The 22,393-nt window shown below is 43.0% G+C and overlaps 1 protein-coding gene across 1 annotated transcript in view; it reads right to left on the reverse strand.

The window, feature by feature from the left end:
* DAP (death associated protein) overlaps positions 1-21,759 on the reverse strand; it is an 84,799-nt gene extending 63,040 nt beyond the window's left edge. Inside the window, exons 1-2 of the mRNA XM_050937614.1 lie at positions 21,620-21,759; positions 7,832-7,928 (exon numbers count right to left, since the gene is read on the reverse strand). Of these exons, the coding sequence (XP_050793571.1) occupies positions 7,832-7,928; positions 21,620-21,674 (152 nt within the window). The 5' untranslated portion in view covers positions 21,675-21,759. The remainder of the gene's footprint in view (positions 1-7,831; positions 7,929-21,619) is intronic.
* Between the last annotated feature and the right edge of the window lie 634 nt (positions 21,760-22,393).

Raw genomic sequence — 22,393 nt, forward strand, 5'->3', positions numbered from 1 at the left:
AACCCAGACTAGGAGGAAGTCTAGTCTGTAAAAGAGACTTATTGGAACATCTCTGAGGGTGAGATTTAACTGCATTTAGTTCTTACTGTATTAGGCTTAGACTTGCATGTTTTATTTTATTTTGTTTGGTAATTTACTTTGTTGTCTGTTATTACTTGGAACCACTTAAATCCTACCTTTTGTATTTAATAAAATCATTTTACTTATTAATTAACCCAGAGTATGTATTAATACCGGGGGGTTGTTATAGAGGGCAAACAATTTATGAGTATAAGCTTTATACAGGGTAAAATGGATGCATTTGGGGTTTGGAATATCTGAGTGCTGGGACTGGGTATCTGAGTGCTGGAGTCAGGAGCACTTCTTAGGCTGTTTCCAGTTAAGGCCTGCAGCTTGTGAGGGACGCAGTTCAGACCAGAAATCTGTGTTTGCCAACAGGAAACGTCTGGCTCAAACAAGGCAAGGTACTGGAGTCCCAAGCTGGCAGGGAAAACAGGCTCAGAGATAGTCCCAGCACATCGGATGGCAGTCCTAAGGGGGTTTCTGTGATCCGACCTGTCACAACTCCATGTGGGTTTGTTCTGTGTCCATCACTAGCTCCAGCATTATCACTCAATATTCTTGCGTGAAACTGGACCTATAATGAAATAATAAACTCACAAGCACACCAGTTCCTTCAGGCCGCCCTTTTAAATACACAGAAGTTAATCTTTTCTCTATTATCATTTTTCCCTTATTTCATTATCAGCTGCCACTGTCAGCTGACAAAGTTCCCAGAAATGTTTAACTTTGAATGCAAAAAAGTAGAGATATCATATAAGGAATGTGAGGACTGTTTATGGTGGTAATGTGGCCAAGACAAAAAACATAAGAAGGAGAAGGTTAACAAAATCTCCCTGCTTTGCAAAAAAAACTAAAAGTTACCTATAAATTAAAATTGCATTTTAAAAAAATGCTTAATAGCTCTTTTTCTGTTCATGATCAGTTACAGATATTCAGGTCTATTTTGAAATGCAAATCTCGGATTATAAAATTAAAGTCTTCACTATATACATAATTCGTATGTTTGCACAAATTGCACTAGTTTTCCATATTCTTCCTCATATTTGCTCATCAGTGCCTACCTGACTCTAGTGCTCATGGAAATATTATTAATCTCAGCATCATTAATAATATGGTTCTAGGACAGTGAACCGTGAATAAAAGTAAATCAAGTCACTCATTTGATGACCGAAGAATAACTTAAGTTGAATGGAAGAAAAGTAATGGGGCTTACTGAGGGCAAAAAATATCTCCCTCAGTTTCTAGATATGGAGAGCGAAAATGGCAACCAGCAGGGACTGGTAAGCACACTGATGATTGGGGAAGAGAGAAGAGCACCTTGAGTGGCATCATTTCCTCTCCCCAATGAGCACATGGAAGCCCCTTAACATGGACATCAGCAGCCCACAAATTTTAGCAGGAGAGCATGGATTGGCTGGAATGGAGGGCCAAGTCACTCGAAGGAGCAGCATCTGCTAGCAAATTAGCAGATATACAAACAGATAATTTAATTCTGACTGAGGAGGCAACAATTTTACATTTAGTGCCATGTCTGCTTTTGCTGCAGGATGAACAAAAACACACACACACACACATCCAACCAAAAAAAGTCGGATTTGTTTTTTTTTTTATTTGGGATTTTTTGGATAAAATGCTTTTTGAGGGAAAAAAAAATCTAAAGATGGTTTTAGTTAAGATATATCTGAGCTATAATGTATCATAGAATAGGGATTATAAATTCTAATTCTATAGTATGAGACAATATATTCATGTAATGCTTAAGAAAAAAGTTTTGTAAATGAGTTCCAATAGTTCATGGATTAGGGACCCAATCTTACGGGGTTCCAGGGGCTTCTGTACAGATTTAGGTTAATCTTTCTATCTAGCCAATGGGACTCAGTGCTCAGTCTAGAAGATACCATCAGAGATATTTAGTTTTGCAGTTCTCAAACTGTGGATCGGTGTCTCCGGAGATAGCATTCTTGTTAACAGCTAAAATGTTTTTAAATAAATAATATATAGAGGTGAGAAACCACAGACCTCAACTCTATTGTCTCTCTGCAAATTTGTGTACACAGAGTCAATCCCTTATCTCTCTCTAAAAGTGCAAAGTTTCAAAAAGTTCAATGAATAGAAGATTGTGGGAGGTGGAATAGATCTGAACAAGGAGAAGACGTCTGGAGATAAAAGTGAGAAGGGAGGGACAGGCAGTAGAAACAAAAGTGAAACTGTTTGAGCAGCGTATTCCAGAAGTCTTGACGTCTGAGGGTAGCCTTCACTGATTTGAGATCTAGAAGGGAAAACCTATAATGGCAACAGGCCATAAAAGCGACCCAGTCTAGGAATATTTTAATGAAGTTCCTCTACCTGTGGGTACGACAAGCATGAGAACAAAATGCAAACAGTGCAACAAAGAAATGCAAGGCCTGGTTACCTGAAACAACATTGTGAGACATGTTCCTTCTCAGGAGGAAACTGCATTGAAGATGATGAAAGGAACATGTCTGAACATGAAGGATCTTCAGATTGAAATTAAAAAAAGTTTACCATACTTCTTTCTTAAGGACTGCCTGTCTTCCTTCTGGACTATTCTTGAATTCTCATGTTTGAGCAAAAAATATAGTTGCTACTCTATGGCACCATCATTTTAGATGCAGTTCTGATAAAAGAATAAATAGCTGAAATAGACAGATCTTTTTACAATTTCACCTTTAAAGTAGTACTGAGTGTCAGTGAATGCAATGAGGAATACTAAATGAGCAATATGGTAACAACAATTAAATAACTGCATTGACTTATTTTGTTTAGGAGAATCCATTCTCAAGATACAGGATTCTGAAGACTATCCACCTTCAAGATCACCATCATTTTCTATAGTTTCAGCATTATCTGCCAATGATAATGTTTCAGTCACAACATGTATATCACGTAGCTACTGTATATTACCTGTAGCAAAAAGAAAAAAAAAATCTCCATCATCCAGAAACAACCATAGATAAGTTTGTGATAAGAACCAGCAGATTACAAGAGGTAACTGATGAAAAAATTGCCTAGTTTGTTTATGCAACAAACTCTCCTTTCCATATGATCGAGAACCCACACATCATTAATAACTGAACCATGTTAAGACCAGGATACAGTCCACACAACAGAGCAGATGTCGCAGGCAAATTGCTGGATAAAGTGTATGAAAGAGAAATTGAGCAGTGTGCAAAAGGTCTAGAGGGTGAAATTGTTAACCTGAGTCTTGATGGGTGGAGCAATGTCCACAATGATCTTGTTGAATGTGCTCGTGTGACAACAGAAGAAGGGAATCTCACAGAAACAACTGATACATCAGGAAATGCTACTTCTTGTAAGCATTCTATTCTGCTGCATGTGCAGTAAAAGCTATAACAAACTGTGAAAAAAAATTCAAATGTCTAGTACGCAGCTTGGTCAGACAATGCTGCAAATGTATCCAAGATGAGAAGAAATTATTTAGGAGAGAGTGAAGAAAGTCCCAAGCTAATAACATACGGTTGTAGTGTTCATTTGACGCACCTTCTAGCCAAAGACTTCAGTGTTTCAGAAATAAAGGCTAATGCTGAAATTGCAAAATACTTCCATAAGAACCACTCTGCAGCAGCTGCTCTGAAAGAAGTGGGAGGAACTAAGCTAACTCTCCCACAAGACACGAGATGGAACTCAGGAGTGGACTGTTTTGAACGGGCCTAATCTGATGACAGTTTGTGAACAAAACCATGAAAAAATAGATGGCACTTTCACAGTCAAAGTTCTCAACATTGGGGTTAAGAGAAATGTTGAAAACATGCTGAGTATCCTGAAGCCTATTTCTGTAGCCTTGAACAAAATGCAGGGAAATAGCTGTTTTATTGCTGACACTGCTGAAATTTGGAAGGAACTGAGTAAGATTTTAAAGGGAGAAATATGCAATGACAGAGTTAAATTACAAGCATTAAAAAAAAAACAAAAAAACAAATGGGACAAGCACTATCTCCAACTCAGTTTTTTTCCAAATATTCTCAATACTCGGTTACCAGAGTCAAACCTTAACTGCTGAAGAAGAGGAGTTGCTATGACATGGACATCCAGCAATCATCGCTCCATAATGCCAATTATAAACTTCAGAGCTAAGGGTGAATCATTCAAGAAATATATGTTTGCTGATGATGTTTTAAAGAAAGTCACTCCAGTGAACTGGTGGAAGTCACTTAAGCACTTGGATTCAGAGGGTATTGAAGTGATAATCTCACTTTTAACAGCAGTAGCTTCTTCTGCTGGTGTAGAAAGAATATTTTCTTCCTTTGGACTTATTCATTCCAAATCGAGAAATCATTTGGGACCTGAAAAAGCAGGAAAGCTTGTTTTTCTTTTCCAGATTATGAACAAAACAGGAAAGTGAAGGTGAAGATGACTGAGTTAGCTGCAGAAGCCAATATTTTAAGTTTCCCATGGTGACCTGGCTGACATAGTTGATTTAATTTTTTTTTTTAATATTTCATTTAAACAAATTTTTAACTAAAATAGTTAACAAAAACAAACTTGATTTTAAAAAAATGAATGTTTAAACGAAATTCAAAAATTCATATGCTTGTTTTGTTAAAATAATATTTTGCTGTTGAAGAAAAAAATCCAGAATACATAACATTGTTGTTCTAGTTAAATAAAACAATTTAAATGTCTATCTGGTGATGTTCTCCTCCTAATACAGCATGGCAAGAAAATCCTACAAATATTAAAGATTAACCTGTTGAACTGGAGATATTTATGAAGTCATTGGGAAGTGAACTATCTGCTTTAATTACCTTTGGTAAATGAAATAATCAAACAATTATTCATTTTCTGAAATAGCTGTAAACTTAATCTGAAAAGTTTTCAAAATAAATCACTTTAAAAATGTATAGTGTACACCTTCTAAAAATGAAACCTACATCTCTGGAGATGTGAAGAATAGGTATTTAGGTTATAACAACCAACAAGAATGGTTTTATGTAGAAATCCATGATTAAATCAAGTCTTCCTGACTAGTGATTTAAATCAAATCCACCCTGCCCAGCTGCAGCTAAATGGCCTGCTGCTTGAGTCCATATGCCCTGTTACACTAGGGGCTACCGCACAACTCCAGCACTAGCCTATGATGGGGTCAGTACACCTCTCTCTCTCATCCCTCCTTTCCCTTGCAGATGCACAAGTTTCCCTCAGATCTCTATGGCCACAGCCCTTGTCCTCTCCAGACAGGCAAACCAGCAACAGCACGTACTCCCTCAGGTTAATGCCATGCAATTCCAGATAGTAACTCACAATGCTTCCTGTTTAACTATACACTTCCTACTAGCATTACTACAGTAGGGCTCAATCTGATTAAAAGGAAATTCAAACTGGTATTTATTGAATTCCAAAACAATTTTGAAATTAACTTTACCTCAACACCTCTGTGAGGTCAAAAGCACAAAATCAGTCATCAACATAGTTTACAGAAAGACAAGAGTGAAGAGTCTGCACTAAGTGGGTACTTCCATAGATAAAGTGGTCAGCAAGCTGAAGCAATTGATCTTGCGAGACACAAGTGCTTTTCTCCCCTTACATAAGATGGAAATACTACAGGTTGTTATACTTTCTATCCTCTGCTAAGTACAAAAATTTTCCTCTTTGCCCTGCTTTACAATGGAAAAATAATTCGAGTTATGTTTATAGCTTTTCACAATATTGTTTTGCTATGAAAGGGAAACACTGGAGGCAATCCTGTTTCAACAAATCAGTCAGACAGCTACATCAAAACACAGGCTCAGAGAGCATCATTATCAAAATGGAACAGCACAACTTCCTATTTGGATCTAGAACAGACAGGACCATCCTGCAATGGTTTCAGGGTGACACAGTACAGAGACTAAAGTCAATGAACGGCATGTGTTACACACCTCAAAAGGAAGTATATATGCCTTTCAAAGCCAATAAACATTTGGCACAGGGGTTGAAAAAATCCACACACACCCCTCACCCCCCAAAAAAATTCGCTGCTCCAACTTGCTTTTCTCCAGACAGAATTTAGAGATGACTAATCTCGTAGACTATGGGCTGTTCAATTCTTCCAGCCTTTCATCCAGACATGCTAATTAAAACTCTTTCTCCACACAAAATTCTTTATTTCAAGTCGTAGTGATCAGTGGAAAGAAAAAAAGCTCTTGGCTTGTTTTTATTCCTGAAGACAATGCATCTTCTTACAGCTAAAACAGTGCTAAGAACACCACAGAAGAAAGTAGCTTTCCACCTTTTTGCGGGGGGAGGGGAGGCACCTTTACTAAATACTGGGAGCAGTGAGGTCGATCAGCATAAATAGGATTTGGGTAAAATTGGGCTTAGTTATAAAGGAGAAACAGCTGTCACCATACATGTTTATTGTACATATTTCAAGCATCAGAAATCACTACAGCTTTCAAACTTGAACGCCAAACAAAAATAAATCAACCTTAAATACTGTGTGTGTTAAAGTTACTTTTAACATTGCTGATATACAATAATGAAAACTGTTTTGCAGATTTTTAAGCAGAATGAGGCAAGGAGTCCAGTAAATATGGGAAAATACACTACTATTTTGCACAATCTCCTACTACAATGAACAGTCTTACAGCAGGTGAGTCCAGCTTCAAAACAACAAGTCATTCAGAAGCTCACGTCTCCCCCACCAAGCCCAGGACAGTAATAAACAGCTGGTATTATCAGCCATATCATCCCAAGGAGGAATGAAAGAAACACAAAACCAGTGGGCTTGGCGTACATTGAATTAAAAAGCAGGGAATCTGAACAAGTATAGCATCACTCACTTCACAAAAGCCCAGAGGTTTGATTTTTCCTCACATTTGGGGCTCTGTGTTTTTGGCAAGTGGGTGGATGGGGAAAGGGGTCAGACGACAGCTGCAGCGTATGGCATAATCCCCCTCCAAATCCATGCTGTTTCCCCTCCTAAAATAACCAGGCAAACATTGTCTGTATTATTTTAAATTGACCCCTTGCTCCTCACGCAAATCCCTGCAAGGGAGGGTGGAATAGGCCAGACATGGAAGGAAATCAGCAAGAGCATAACTTGGAACTCTGTGGGCAGAGGGCATGTTTATACTGCAACTAAGCCCACGGCTGGCCCATGCCAACTGATTCAGGCTAAGGAGCTGTTTAATTGTAATGCAGACAGAGTTCAGGCTGGAGTCTGGGACCCCATGAGGTGGGAGGGTCCCAAAGCCCAAACGTCTACACTCCAAGTAAACAGTCCCTTTAGCCCGAGGCCCAGAAGCCCAAGTCAGCTGCGGGGGTTTAATTACCTCCCTACTGTAGACATACCCTTAGTGACCTGGGGAACAATTCAGAAGCAGTGGGCCTGTGTCCAGACTTCCCTGGCCTCTACAGATACCTCACAGCTGATTTTAGGAAAACTGTGGATTAGAAGAGCCTTGTCTCAGGTTTACTTGGAAGGGGAGAGGGAAACCAGAGCAGAAAGGGGCTGCATTCACCTGGAAAGATGACTTACAAGCAGCTCTGCAAGGTGTAAATTGCTAGTTTCCCAACCCTCTTACAAGGGCATGTATAATCTGAACCTGCATTTCTATTTTGAATTGGAATACAAAAACAGAGGCAGATTACAAACAACTGCAGAGAGCATACAGGCCCTACCCAAATAAACATGCTTTACCCAAACTATTATCACCAAGGTAAACAAACACATACTAATGTTCAAAGAGATATAAATTAGCTGCACAATATGCATAAAATCATGTATAGACTTCAGACTGCTCACCTGCTGCTCTCCCACTCTTGGTCATCCTTATCTTTCTCCTCTTTGGCATCTGGGGTGTGCGGGTGTTTCTGCACAATCCTCATCCCACCAGCTTTCACTGGAATGAAAATAAGAAAAACAAGTCACATCAATATAACCAAAGTTGAGAAAACTAGTAAAAATAAGGATCCATTTCCAAAAAACAATTTAAGAATCAGGTTGTACAACTCAGTGAGAGCCTGAGAATATTTGCAGGTGGAGGATCTGCGCACTAGCTGGTTGTTTCTCACTGCCAGGCATGTTATATTGCCTAATATAGTCTTCCAAGTTGGCCACTCAATGTATCTCTTATTATTTCCATGTCTCCTTAGAATGTTAGACTCTTACTTCACCATTTGTCTCCATTAACCTGTGGCAACAAGAGGTAGCCAGGGAAGCCTGGGATTATCCAACTGAGTAGCATAAAAGCAGTGTCTTTTGCAAAACCGCACACACGAAAGTTTATTTTCATATAACAGTACTGATCCAGATATCAGCAGTGGCACAAAACTGCACTTCTGCCATTCCAAATAAAATGTATACACAAAATCAACTTAAAAAACAAAAAAGAAAGAAAAATGTTTTTCTAGAATAACATTACCAAAAAAGTTTAAAGGCACTGTCCATTCACCTTTGGTGCAAACTTTTGTGTCTCTAAAATACAAGACATACTAACTCTTACAAATTTATCATGAGAGATGAGATTTCTAAGTAAAATTAAACCTCACCTATGATCTTGCAATAGAACTCTTATATGTCAATACATGTGGGAGAGTAGGCAACACTAATTATCGCATGCACACACCCTGGGGATGGGCAGGGGGAGTTTAAAAAAAAGAAGGAAAAAAATTCTTATAATTTTTTTTTGGGGAGGGGGGCCGGGGCAGGGAACCGAATCACCATTTTTGATTTCCTGAAGCTGGCAATGCTGATTACCAAACCTCAAACCCAACAGAGGTTCTCTCATAATTTACGTTTAGTCCAAACAGAAACAAAGGCCTTGTCTACACTGGCAAGTTTCCGCGCAATAAAGCAGCTTTCTGCACTAGCTCCCGAGGTGTACACACTGTAAACCCATTTAGTGTGCAAAAATCAGCGCACTTGCAGTGCTGTAATCAAACAAAAAAAACAACCACCACAAAACAAACACACTCACCACCCCAGTGAGAGGCGTACAGATTTCTGTGCCGGGGGTACAGGGTTGCAGTGCCAATGTAGACATCCTGGTCGATTACACTGCTGTGATTGGTCTCCGGGAGGTGTCCCACAATGCCTGTTTTCGCCTCCCTGGTCATCAGTTTGAACTCTACTGCCCTGTCCTCAGGTGACCAACCGTCATCCTCGCCCTGTAAATTCCTTAGGAATTTTGAAAGTCCCCTTCCTGTTTGCTCGGTGACACACGCAGTGGTCTCAGCACATCTTTCCAGGTAACCATGCCTGCTCCAGGCACCAGGCAATTACCTACTTGGAGCAATGGTGAGCTACTGGACCTCATCAGCATTTGGGGAAAGGAGGCTGTCCAGTCTCAGCTGTGCTCCAGCAGTAGGAATTATAATACTTATGGACAGATTTCACGATGCATGATGGAAAGGGACCATGACCAGGATACATTGCAGTGAAAAGTCAAAGTGAAGGAGCTGTGGAACGCCTACCACAAGGCACAGGAGGCAAATCACCACTCCGGTGCTGGGCCCACGAGCCCCGCTTCTACAAAGAGCTGGACACAATACTCGGCAACGACCCCACCTCTACTGCAAAGGCCACTGTGGATACTTCGATGTCTCACATGCCAATCAAGAGTGGACCGAGCTAGGAGGAGGAAATCTTGGATAAGAATGTGGAGGGGGACCCAGAAGTAGAGGACAATTCAGAGGTTAGAGATGCATATAGCCAAGAGCTCTTTCCAACCCCAGAGGAGGCTAGCCAGTCACAGATGCCGGATCTTGGCAAAGCGCAAACAGGAGAGGAAGCCCCTGGTAAGTGGATTTGATTTTGGGAATCACAGAAGCGAGTTTTTGGGCGCAGGAGAGTTGCAGAAAGTAGACTTGTGTCTGTATGATACATATACCACCACATGCCTAGTCTGAGCGGTGGAAGAGGCTGTTGATTGACTCTCTCACTTCATGGGAATCTGCCTCACATCTCCAGGAAATTTTCATGAAGACACTGGGCAAGCCGCTGCCGCAGGTTCTTTGGCAGAGCTGCTTTACTGTTAATGGAGCAAGATGAACTTTCCTGCGCCACTCTGCCATCATCGGGGCGGGGGGGGGAGAGGAGAGGGAGAATCATTGCTGCACATATGCAAGTTGCAATAAGGGCCAGGGGCACAAGCTGCGATCAATACAGCCTGTGGAAAATGTGGACACAAGAATGATTATCAGCACATCACTACAGTGCTGGCTCTCCCCAACAGCCAGGTGACCAGTGTACAGTAGGGTCCAGGAACACTGATTTACCCTGAGGCTACTCACCATTTTGGGGGTCCTGTAGCTCATGTGTGCTTGCCTGGGGTCAGCCAGTTAGTGACATCTGTGAGAGTGCTGGCTGTGTTTTAAAGCACTGACTCAGTGTTCTCTGTGTTGTAAACAATACTCTTTCTATAAAATGTTGCATTTAAACTTCACAGAGATGACCCTGGGAGGCCAACCTCCCTTATTGGTAGCAGAACGGCTGCACAGAATTAGAAAGTGGCCACAAAGAACTAAGGACTTTCTCTGTGAGGTTATCATGCACTCTGCCACTGAAAACAGGAATTGAAGGAGTGGCAGGACAGCGAGAAGAGGGACCAAAAGGAGAATGCGGCACACCAGAAGGACGCCACAGAGCAGCTCTTAAACATTATGGAACACCAAGTGGACACAGTCCAGGTGATATTAGCTCTTCAAACTGAGCAGCTCCGCACCTGCCCTCCCTTGCAACTGCTGTAGCAAAACTCTTTCCCATGCGCCCCCACATACACGCCAACACGTTATCATGAACATCCTAGCTCCACTCTCTACCCGCAGCATTCCACTCCCCCCACCTTACAGTCCAGCAGTGTGGACTCCCACTACCCACTGCACTCAGCACCCATCCCTCTTCAGTTTGGCCCTGCTGATGTACAGTACCTGCTACACTGAACTCCAAAGGAGAAGGTTGGACATACACAAATCTGTAGCCATTCCAGGACCCCTCCTCCTCTGGAGACCTTCCCTTTCCCCATACCTCTCTTTGCTGATATATTTTTGTTGTTCTATTCTCTCCTCTGGTTGAGGTCTTTTAATAAAGCAATCTTTATTCTATTAAGTGAAAGTAAGAAAAGCACTGCAAAGCAACATGAAATTATGTTAAACCCCCTTATTGCATCATGTGCACCAGTCACCTCTTAGCATTACACAGCACTGCAATCCCAAGCATAGCAGCAAATATTAGTGGCTTTCAGCTTCAAATTGCTGCCTCAAGGCATCCCTGATCCTTATGGCCCCACGCTGTGCCCCTCTAATAGCCCTAGTCTCTGGCTGTTCAAACTCAACCTTCAGGCGCGGAGCCTCTGCAGTCCAGCCCTGAGCGAAGCTTTCACCCTTCCCTTCACAAATATTATGGAGCATACAGCACACGGCTATAAGCGTAGGAATATTGTCACTGGCCAGGTCCAGCTTCCTATAGAGTCAGCGCCAGCAGGCTTTTAAACACCCAAAAGCAGTCATTCTGCCCTTGCTCACCCTGGTGTTGAACTGCTCCTTGCCACTGTCAAGGTGCTCTGTGTATGGCTTCATAAGCCATGGCATTAAGGGGTAGGCGGGTTCTCCCAAGATCACAAATCAGCATCTCAACTTTGCCAACGGTGATCTTCTAGTCCTAGAAGAAAGTCCCTACTTGCAGTTTCCTCAACATGCCAGTGTTCCAAAAGATGCCTGTGTCATGCACCTTTCCGGACCAGCCTGCGTTAATATCTGTGAAACATTCACAGTGATCCACAAGCACCTGGAGAACCCTTGAGAAATACCCCTTCCGATTAATGTACACGGTGGCTATGTGGCCTGGTGTTAGAATTGGAATATATGTGTCATCTATCACCCCTCCGTAGTTAGGGAAGCCCATTTGCAAAGCCATCCACGCATGCTGCCCAGAGTCAGTGTCTTTCAGAGCAGGATGCAATTAATGGCCCTGCACACTACCGTCAACACAAGTCCAATGGTAGACCTTCCCATGCCGAACTGGTTAGCGACCGATCAGGAGCAGTCTGGAGTAACCAGCTTCCACAGTACAACGGCCACATGCTTCTCCAATGGCAGGGCAGCTCTCATTCTCGTGTCCTTGTGTTGCAGGGCTGGGGTGAGCTCATCACACAGTCCCATGATGTGGCTTTCCTCATCCAGAAGTTCTGCAATCACTGCTTGTCATCCCAGACATGCATGACAATGTGATCCCACCTCTCAGTGCTTGTTTCCTGAGCCCAAAAGCGGCGTTCCGCTGTGGTCAGCACCTCCGTGAAAACCACAAGCAATCTCGTGTCGTAGCTACTATGGGTGGCGAGATCAATGTCACACTCCTCTTGCCTTTGTACTTTAAGCAGTAACTCCCCTGCCACTCGTGACGTGTTAGTCAGAGCGAAAGGTATACTAGAAGGGGGAGGGACAGCTCAGTGGTTTGAGCATTAGCCTGCCAAACCCAGGGTTGTGAGCTCAAGTCTCGAGGGGGCCATCTAGCAATGTGGGGCAAAAATCTGTCAGGGACGGTACTTGGTCCTGCTGTGAAGGCAGGGGACTGAACTCAATGACCTTTCAAGGTCCCTTCCATCTCTATGAGATTGGATTTTTAATATGGAGATATACCTTTCCTGCAGAGCGCATAGTACTCAAACCACTGAAAGACGGCGCCGAATGTGGACAGAATCACAGGGCATTGGGACAGGACCCAGGATGCCCTGTGACCTCCTTCGCCTTCATACAACTCTTAGCGGCAAAAGAGGAAGAGATGCTTTGTGGAATAGCTCCCCAGAGTGCACTGCTCCAAATACCACAAGTGCAAACATGCTATTGTGCAGGCAGCTGACAGTGTGAACACACAAGGGTTTCCCTTCAGCATTCTCTGAGCAACACTGTAACTCTGCCAGCGCAGACCAGCCCAAAACAGTGTTTGAAAGTGAAACTCAATTTGTTCATCTTGAGAACCGCAAGGCAGAAACTAAGCTCTCGTTCTGTAATCAGGACAACTCAAGTGGTCCCAATTTGGGGCCTAAAAGAACAAAGTAGTAAAAATGATTTTATTTATTTTTTAAATTCAGTTTTAACATTCTGTGGTGATATTAGTAAATGGTAAAAAATCTACTTGGTTGCAATAAGGTACAAGAATTTTAAGGTGGCAACCATGTCCCTTTAGGAAACAGGTTCCAAATTATATTACAATCAGTTGTTCCATTAGAAAGCCATTAAAGGGACAGAACACAGAACTCTATGCAAGCACAAAGATTCACAAACTTCTTCATTTGTGTTCCAATTGTTACTATGAAAGAAAGAGTTTATTGGATGTTTCAGAGATGTCACAATCTGAATAAACATATTGACTGAACAATCACATCACCCTGAGAGATTGTTAACATTCTGAAGACAAGTACAGTAACCCCTCACTTAAAGTCATCTTGGTTAACATTGTTACATTGCTGATCAATTAGGGAACATGCTTCTTTAAAGTTGTGCAATGCTCCCTTCTAACATTGTTTGGCAGCTGCCTGCTTTGTCCACTGCTTGCAGGAAGATCAGCCTGTTGCAGGTTGCTGGTGGGGGCTTGGAATCAGGATAGACCGGCAGCCCTCCCCCGTCCCCATCAGCTAGCAATTGCAGCTGTCCCTCCCCCCACTGCCATGTGCTGTTCCTGCCCTCTGCCTTGGAACTGCTCCCCAAGACTCCTGCTTGCTGGGGGGTGGGGGGCGGAGAGGAGAGGAAGAGGGGGACTAATGTCAGGCTGCCCCCCTCCCCCCTGCTTACCCCAACTTCCATAGAGCAGGGGGGACATATGACAGGGCTCAGGATGAAGGGAGCTTGATCTGGCAGCAGCTGCAGTCTCAGCAAGCTGATCTAATTAACAAGGCAGTGTACTTAAAGGAGAAATGCGCATCTCTCTCTCTGACACACACACGGTGTGTCTGTCCGTCTGGGATGAGGTCTCCCCTCCCTCCATTCCTCTGCCTTGTAGAATGAGAGTGTTAACCCTTGAAGGCTCAGCCAATTGCTAGTTCATTTAGCAGTAAGGCATTCCCTGGGAAATATCCCACCCTCTGACTCCTCCACCTCAACCAAGCTTCACAAGCAACATCACTGTGTACCAATATTATATTATTTGTTTAAAACTGAGAGAGTGTGTATATATATAGTTTTTTGTCTGGTGAAAAAGATTCCCTGGAACCTAACCCCCTCATTTACACTAATTCTTATGGGGAAATTGGATTTGCTTAACATCGTTTCGCTTAAAGTCACATTTTTCAGGAACATAACTACAACGTTAAGTGAGGAGTTACAGTATGCATTGCCAATATCTATGCTGTACTTATTCTGAGGACAAAGAAATTAAGGAAAAGTTTGCATCATAGCAAGTAATGCTGATCTCTGAATTCTGGAAATAAACCAAAGGGCCTGTGGATGAACAGAGCTTTTCACAAGTTAGAACTGTGAAAAAAACACATAAATTCCCATGTTGTCCCTATAGAGCATGTATCAGGGAGGGCAATGCAAAAATGTTAGGATAAATTTTTAAAAACACATACAAGGTAACAGCAGTTTGATTACAGGATTTAATTTGCTTGATTTTTAACTAGATTTTTTTCCTTAAAATATTAAATCAAAACCTTTAAAATATACCCTAATTTAACAATGAAGAACAATTTAAGAGACAGTTACAAGACAAACCTAAAGCAACCATGATTGGCAACACATTTAAAAAAAAATCTAGCAGTTTATTATTTCTCAAGATTTATATTAAGAATTCTTGGATTATCTTTAAAACATAAAATGTATAAACTCCTACGATAGTGAACACTGTTTATATCAGATATAAAGAGGATTTTACTAGTGAATGCAAAGAAGTGTCATGACAAACTCCCGCTAATCTTTCAAGATGCAAACTATTAAAGAGACCACTTGCATTAGCAAATAACCCTACAAAACGCCATCCATTAACAACATCTCCTTTTAACTTAGCTTATAAAGACAATTAGCCCCATTAATACCTCCCACAATGGGCTTGGAGGTAGAAATCAACAGAGAGAGAAAAAAGGTGCAATAAAAACAAAAACTAGGTTATGGAAGATAAGTTGTTTGAGGAACCACAGAACAGGAAGCATGACAGTATATTTTTTATGTGAGATTAAAACAAATATCAATGCTTACTGCTTTGTACATTATTTCTTGTCTATAACAACCGTGCACTAGCACAAAAGTAAACGTATCTACTAGCAAGAACTGGGACAAACTAAAAGATTTTTTGTTTTAATCCCCACTTGAAAGAAAATAGTACAAAGATATAAGGTCAGTCCCACAATTCTTACTCACATAAGTATTCTTTACTTAGATGAATAGCTCTATTGAACTTAATTTTTTTTATTTACCTTAATTCACAAGCCTAAAAAAAAAGTATAGTAGGTTACTGTACTTTTAGGGAAGGCTCACTTTCCCACTTATCCAGTTACAAGCATTCACTATGCTGGATATTTCTACACCATTCTTTACCACCAAGTAGGAAACAAAAGATCAAGGTACACCTTTTAGCACTAAATTTGGTTGGGTCAGGCTCTTTCTCCACTTTCATTACATAGTCAGGCTATTGGCCACTGTTCTCTGCTAGTTTATTACTGGGAATATTCACACAACAAAAACACCACACCACTTTAATCTGTGTTCTGACTAGTGTAGTAAATTTTCTTTGGCAGTGTGGAACAAAGAGAACCAAGTGCCATAGAAGTCTATGAACGTCCAAGACTTTAAATTTAAAAACAGTAATTTTTTTGTGCCCCAAAATCTTACATAACTTTCTGACCCAATCGTTAAACTCAAGTTTCCTTGTGTTTCCACTTTTTTTGGAATCTGCCTCAAGCTGCAAAAAGAGGATCAGCAAGGGAGGCCACCTAATTCTAGGTGTGACATAAGCAAGGAAAGTCCAAGTGCCTCTTATGAATCTTTGGGAAAAAAAGCAGAGTTCCATTTGTTCAGTTTCTGGAGTGAGAAGCTGATTTGATTCTTGCCAAGAGGCAGGAAAGATCATGTATTTTTAATACAGGGCAAAGTCTGTCGTAGGCTCTTTGCCAAGCAAGACTGTTCCAGATATACTGTTGGATTGTTTAAGCAATGCTCTAAAGTAGGGATGCTTGTTGGAGCTCTGGAACCAGTGCAGATTCTAGTTTTGTTCACCATTACTCAGTGGGCGGGCTGGTTTTGTAGCTGTGGGCCGTTTGTTGAAGTCTGAGCTCATGGCTACACTTACAGTTGTACAGCGCTGGGAGTTACAGCTGTCTTCGTACAGCTGTGTAGGGCAAGCGCTGCAGTGTGGCCACACTGAAAGCTACCAGCGCTGCAGTGTGGCCACATTTGCAGCATTTGCAGCGGTGTTGGGAGTGGTGCATTGTGGGCAGCTATTCCAGTGTTCAAGTGGCTGCAACGTGCTTTTCAAAAGAGGGAGGTGAGGGGGAACGTGGGGGAAGAGAGAGAGAGTGGATTTTTGGATCTTTCAGCTCCCTGCCTTGCAAGTTCTAAGGACTAGAACATACACATCACCAACCTGCAATCAATTCAAAAGTTTTGAGCCCTTCCCCCACCCCTCTCTTATTCACTAAATGCAAATTATGCACTCCTAAATAGCCTTCAGACCACATAAGCAGCTGCTCAACACGGACTCCCCCCTCTCCCTCTGCCATGTGACTTCTCTCTTCAAGCAAACAGCTGTGAACCTTCCAAAGCAATTCCCCTGTCCGCTCGAGCAAACAGCAGCTATGTTTGTTTTTTAGATAAGCAGCTCGAGGAAGCTCAGAGTTCAGCCATTCTTCTGGTTTGTTGTGAGCAGGCATTCTGGGATACCTCCTAATACCCTGGAGGCCAATAACAGTGCTTTTGGTGGCCACACTTGATGAGCAGCGCTGCATCCCCAGCGCTGCAATCGTTACACCCCAAGCAGACCAGGTATACAGCCAGCGCTGCAGCCAGGGAGTTGCAGCGCTGGATGTGCCTTGCAGGTGTGGACAGTTACTAAGTTGCAGCGCTGTAAACCCACCACCAGCGCTGCAACTCTCCAGTGTAGCCAAGCCCTGAGAGAGATCATGCTAACATATTTGATTCTTCTTGATATCTACCAGAGGCTCCCCAGCAATCTCAGCTCCATTACTATTCAGAGTTTAGTACATATTAGACTGTTGATATGCAAAGTCTGGGCTTAATCTTGTATTCATTGGGCACTCACAAGTCTGAATGAAGTCACTGGGTGCCCAGTAACATTAATGTAGGCCATAAAGTCTTAGTATTTGACAGTTTTCCTTGCAAGTAACCCTGAATATTTATGATATGTATTTAAAATTAATTTCACACAAACTATATGGTAATGATTCCAGCCCAAGGTTAAATTGAACTGACATGAGGAAAAGAAATGAATCCTATTAAAAGTTCATTAAATATACTCTTACTTTGTATGTTTTGGGTCAGCATTTAAGTTAATATTGAAATGAAAATGAAAGGTTTGGAAACTTACGAAAATGTTACTAGATACAGGTTTATTGTTTCCTGTCAGTATTCTAGCAGGTAGTTGGAATTAAAAAAAATGTTTTAATGCGGAGTTTCAAAAATACACTGTTCACAAACACACCACAATTCTTCATTTACCCTGTTGATGTTAAAAGAAATGAGCAACTATGACATCATAATTACATTCTTTACAGTGAGTGTCAAATGCATCAACCAACACAGCTTCAAATATAATATAGATACACTAAACTTACTGACAGATATCCAGATACATAGAGACCTCAACTTGAAATCTAAACAGGTTTTTTTAAAATGAAAGAGTTCAGAGTAATGTCAGGCACTGTTCCCAATGTCCCCAGCTCCAATTTGTGGTTTTACCATTTTATTAACCCCCATCTTTTCAAATGCTTCCTCTGGCCCTATTGCTGTGTGAAAGGCCCACAAACAGGGGAAATGGAACAATGATGAGGACCTGGTGAGGCCACGTCCAACAGTGATACATTTGAATATGCTGAACTTGTGAAGCCTCTCCTAACAATTATTTTCTAAGGTCGAAATCTTGCCTTTGGTTATGAACACCCAACTCCCACTTCATGGAATTGTGCTTGTGTACAACTATGGGCAGAATCTGGCTCAGTCAACTCTTATTTTTAATTTACATATTTTTTCTGAACTATTAGAGTAAACCCCAGTGGGCCCCTTTACACCATTAAGTGCAGTAAAACAATACGTTCTCTTAAGCACGGTGTAATAAAATAAGACTCCTCTATTGACAACTTGGTAGGGCTAGTTCCTAGCAACGTAATTGAAAAAATGTTATTCCATTTATTTATATATAGTCTCCGTCAGGAATCAGGGCCTGCTGCAGCCCCAGTTCCTGGACAAATCTAACCAGTGAGGCTGGCCTGTAGTAGGTGGCCTGATTGGTGGGAAGAGTCAGCAAACTGGCTCTTAAGCGTTACTACAGTAGTTTAGTTGCTGCTCCAAAGCATTTATCCATGGCTGAGATATCTCCTGGCTCCACCTTTGTCCCATTCCAGGTAACTTGGTTCTGACCCTGGGGTCCTGTTCCTGGCTACCAACTGCTGCTCTAACCACTAGATATGACCACCCATGTCTGGTCTCTGACAGTCTCTCATTAAAACCACAAATCTCTAATTACCACTTCAATTTTTTTAATCATGAAACTAGATAGCTCGGCATTTAGAGAATTAGGTCCTTATATCAGATACACCACTGACCAGCTACTGGACGTCCACTAGCGTCAATGGAATTACTGTGGATATTCTTCAGTGTCAGAACAGATGGAAATATGGCCCGCAGCCTCTCACTTCTGTCAATGGTTCAAAAACATCCTCTGTTAGAAGTGACTCAAAGTCTATAAACAGACAACTGTTCAGGGCCTCAGACAGAATGAACCAGTGGTCTGATTCAAAGGCCTAGTAAACAGATGTCCATGCAACAATGGAATTGCTGTAAGTCTCAACAAAGATGCTAAAATCTGAATAGGCACAATGATTAAACAACCTCTTTACCTCAAGTGTAGGTGCCTCAAAAAACAAACCAAAAAAAGTTAAAGCACCCTGTCAGCAAGATCAGTGGAAGCTGATCTAGGGACAGAGAGAGGTTAAAAGACAAAATGTAGTCTCTATGCTGTCACTCGCACCTTCCACAGGTATTACAGTAAAAACATTTAATGCCAGCCAATCAACTGAAACATGTATTTTACTTAATTTGTCATTATGCCATCTATGTTGCTTGTTTCCAATGGGAGCTGCTGGGTGCTCAATCAACACTTCTGAAAAAGAGGTCCCTTATTTATAAAATAGATTCTGAAAACAAGTTTTGGAAAAACCCATTCTTCACCCCACCTTTTTTTTTTTTTTTTAATTAATTCCTTGGACACAAGCATTAGCAAAACCAAAACATCAAACAGTCTGACTGAAAATTTCTTCCACTGTTCAACCGTACACTCTCTTGGCTCCTTGATGTTTTTATTTTCCTAATTCTCTAGTCAGCATCTTCCATACAATGCATAATTTGAATTTCTGATGTTTTGTTTGTATTTTGTTTGTATTCACTTTTCAGACTCCGTATACATTATAAAGCAGCAAAATAGAACCCAAATTTCCTTAAATTCATCACCATTTACCTTTGATGCATAATGTCTTTATACAATAATTAAGTATTCAATTTCGTCACTGAGGTCACAGACTCTGTGATTATAACGGACCTTTGTGACTTCTTCTGCTTCAGCCCCATATAGCAGCTGTCAGTCCCCCCTCACCCTGCAATGCCCCTATGGCCAGGTCACAGGCTTCTGTGAATGTCTGTTTATTGCCCATAAATAGTCTATGACTCATGAAAAATTCCTGAGACAAAATCTTAAACATTAACAATAATGGTACTGCAACACTCTAAAATTCTAATTTTATTCCTACTGGCTAGAAGGCAGAATTATTAAACCAACCCGGTGAATAAAAGGTTGCCAAGAAACACTGAGCTGAAACTTTAGTACCAACTACACACACACACCCCTCTCTCTCTCTCTCTCTCTCTCTCTCTCTCTGGAAGAAGACATTTTAAAGGTTGCTTCTCACCTAGGATCCAAAGCACCCCTTTGAGAGATAGCTAGTGAGGAGAGCAGGAAGAATTGCTTATTGTGAGTGATAATAAAAGCCCACTATGCAGAGTGGGGCTCTGCAGCTTTGGAGGGGATGCAATGGTGCTCAGATGTAGCCAACTGCATGACTGTGTAGAAATCCCACAGACCTAACTGTAGAGGTTAATGCTTCTCCTAAGAAGTATTAATTTCTGCTCCCCGTTTATCCTCAAACAGGCATTGTTGTGCCAACACCAATTGAAGAGTCTTGTGACCTGGCAATAAAGCAGCCCCCGCTTTTTTTTCTTTATTATTTGTATCATCACAGTCTTTCCCCTCACCCTCTCCAGTCTCCACAATTTATTAGGGCTAGAAACACTGGGTCTGATTCTCTGCTGCCTTAAAACCTGTACTGTCATGTATCCCTGTGTAAAAATGTGTAAAAGCACTACTAAATCACAACAGTGCAGTGTTTTACACTCAAGTCACACTGGTGCAAATGGCAAAAGAAGGCACTGAAGAATTAGGCTCTATGTTTCCAGCTTCTCAGTTTGTCCCTTCCCCATGAAGGGAGCTCATGATTAAGTCAACACTAGAAGGCTGTTTCTTGGGCCCTCCTCCATCCCCTTTCCATGGGTTTTTCTGCATAAGGGTAAAATATCTCCCTCAATAGGAAAAAAAGCAGAGATAAAGCACATCTATGCTCAGCAACTAACCAGGCAAGTCAAATAGCATGCACCCAGCCAGGCATTACTTGCCCGTACAAAACTTATCTGGGAAAAGAAGAAAGTGAGCCACGTTGGACTCAGAAATGCAGTTCTTGTTTCTAGCACAGACTGCTCAGGACAACAAAAAAGGGTAATGAGCGCACAAGCTGGAACTGAAGATTTGAATGCGGGGGCCACGTCTGCTCCGTAAGGGCATCGAGCAAGAGGAGTCGATTAGGACTTTGTTTTGAACAAGTGTTTAAGTCTGATAAGAATAAAAATCTCTCTCTCTCTCCACGTCTGTATACACACACCTACCCCTGGCCATATATCCGCTAGGACACGGGGGGGCAGCCCCGAGGCTACTGCTCAGCACTCGCACAGGGATCTACTTTTTCCAATCGCTGTGCGGACAGTAACCAACCTGCTACCAAGTTCGCACGTTTGTTACCATCGAAAGGCCAGAAGGAGCCCGCAGCTGCCCAGCGCCTCCAGATTCACGGAGCTGCGAGCGGTGCCTACGTGGCCACTGGGGTGACAAAGTCCCAGCTCAGCAGCAGCAACGCAGCAGCCAGACGCGGCGCTCGGTCGCAAGGCAGCGAGTTGCTGCGCGCTCCGCTCGGGCCGGGCCTGGGCTGCTGGCGGGGCGGGGCCGGGCCGCCGGGGCCTAGGCGGGAGCAGCAGGCGCTTGGCCCCGCGCAACCCCCCGACCCCCGCCAAGCGCCGCGAGGCTCCCGCGGCCGGGGAGGGGGGGCAGTACCGGCAGGGGGGTGTCCGGCCCGCGTCTCGGCTCGCTCCTGGTCAGCGGAAGACATCGCGCTCGGCACCCCGCGTCCGGATGCGCAGGGCCGGGGACTGGCTGCCACGGGCCCCGCCCCCAGGCTCCTCCGCTCCCCGGCTCCGCCCGCGCTGCCAACGTGGCCGGGCGCTGATGTCAGGACGCCCGGCCCCAGCAGCGCGAGGCGAGGGCGGGACCCGCTGAGGCACCGGCTCGCGCCCGCCCGGCCGCGGCGCCCCGCCCCCGCCGCCCCCGCAGTCTCGGGCGCCGGGGCGGAGCGGGGCCCAGGGCAGTGGAAGGAGGCGGGTTAGACTGAAAAGCGGCTAAAAAAAATCGAAAGCAAAACGAGCCAGTACATCTGCTCCTGTGCCAGAACTGCTGCCCGCGACTGTTACGTGCCATTAATGTGTGGGCTGTAGTGGGGGCAGGGTGTTTCCCCCCTGGAGATTACATAGCAGGAGGAACGGGTTTGAGCCGAGGCTGTGGGCTACAGGGTGTAGAGGGATCAAGTCAGATCTACATTTTTGTAATTGGATGTGGTGGCGCCCAGTATAATCAGGGTTTAAATGTTAGAGCTTATTTGCCAGAGCCCCTCATACCTCCCACCCCACACATCACTCAGGCATCCAAGCTTCAGTCCCACAGGGCACGGTGCTAGGGCTCCTACCGGTTTGAAAATATTTACTGAAGTGCCTCTCAGCCCTGCTCCAGGCCTCCAGCTGAATGTATGCCCTGAGCATGATGGTGCCTGAGCAC

Source organism: Gopherus flavomarginatus, chromosome 2, assembly GCF_025201925.1.
Source record: "Gopherus flavomarginatus isolate rGopFla2 chromosome 2, rGopFla2.mat.asm, whole genome shotgun sequence".
Lineage (NCBI taxonomy): Eukaryota > Metazoa > Chordata > Testudines > Testudinidae > Gopherus > Gopherus flavomarginatus.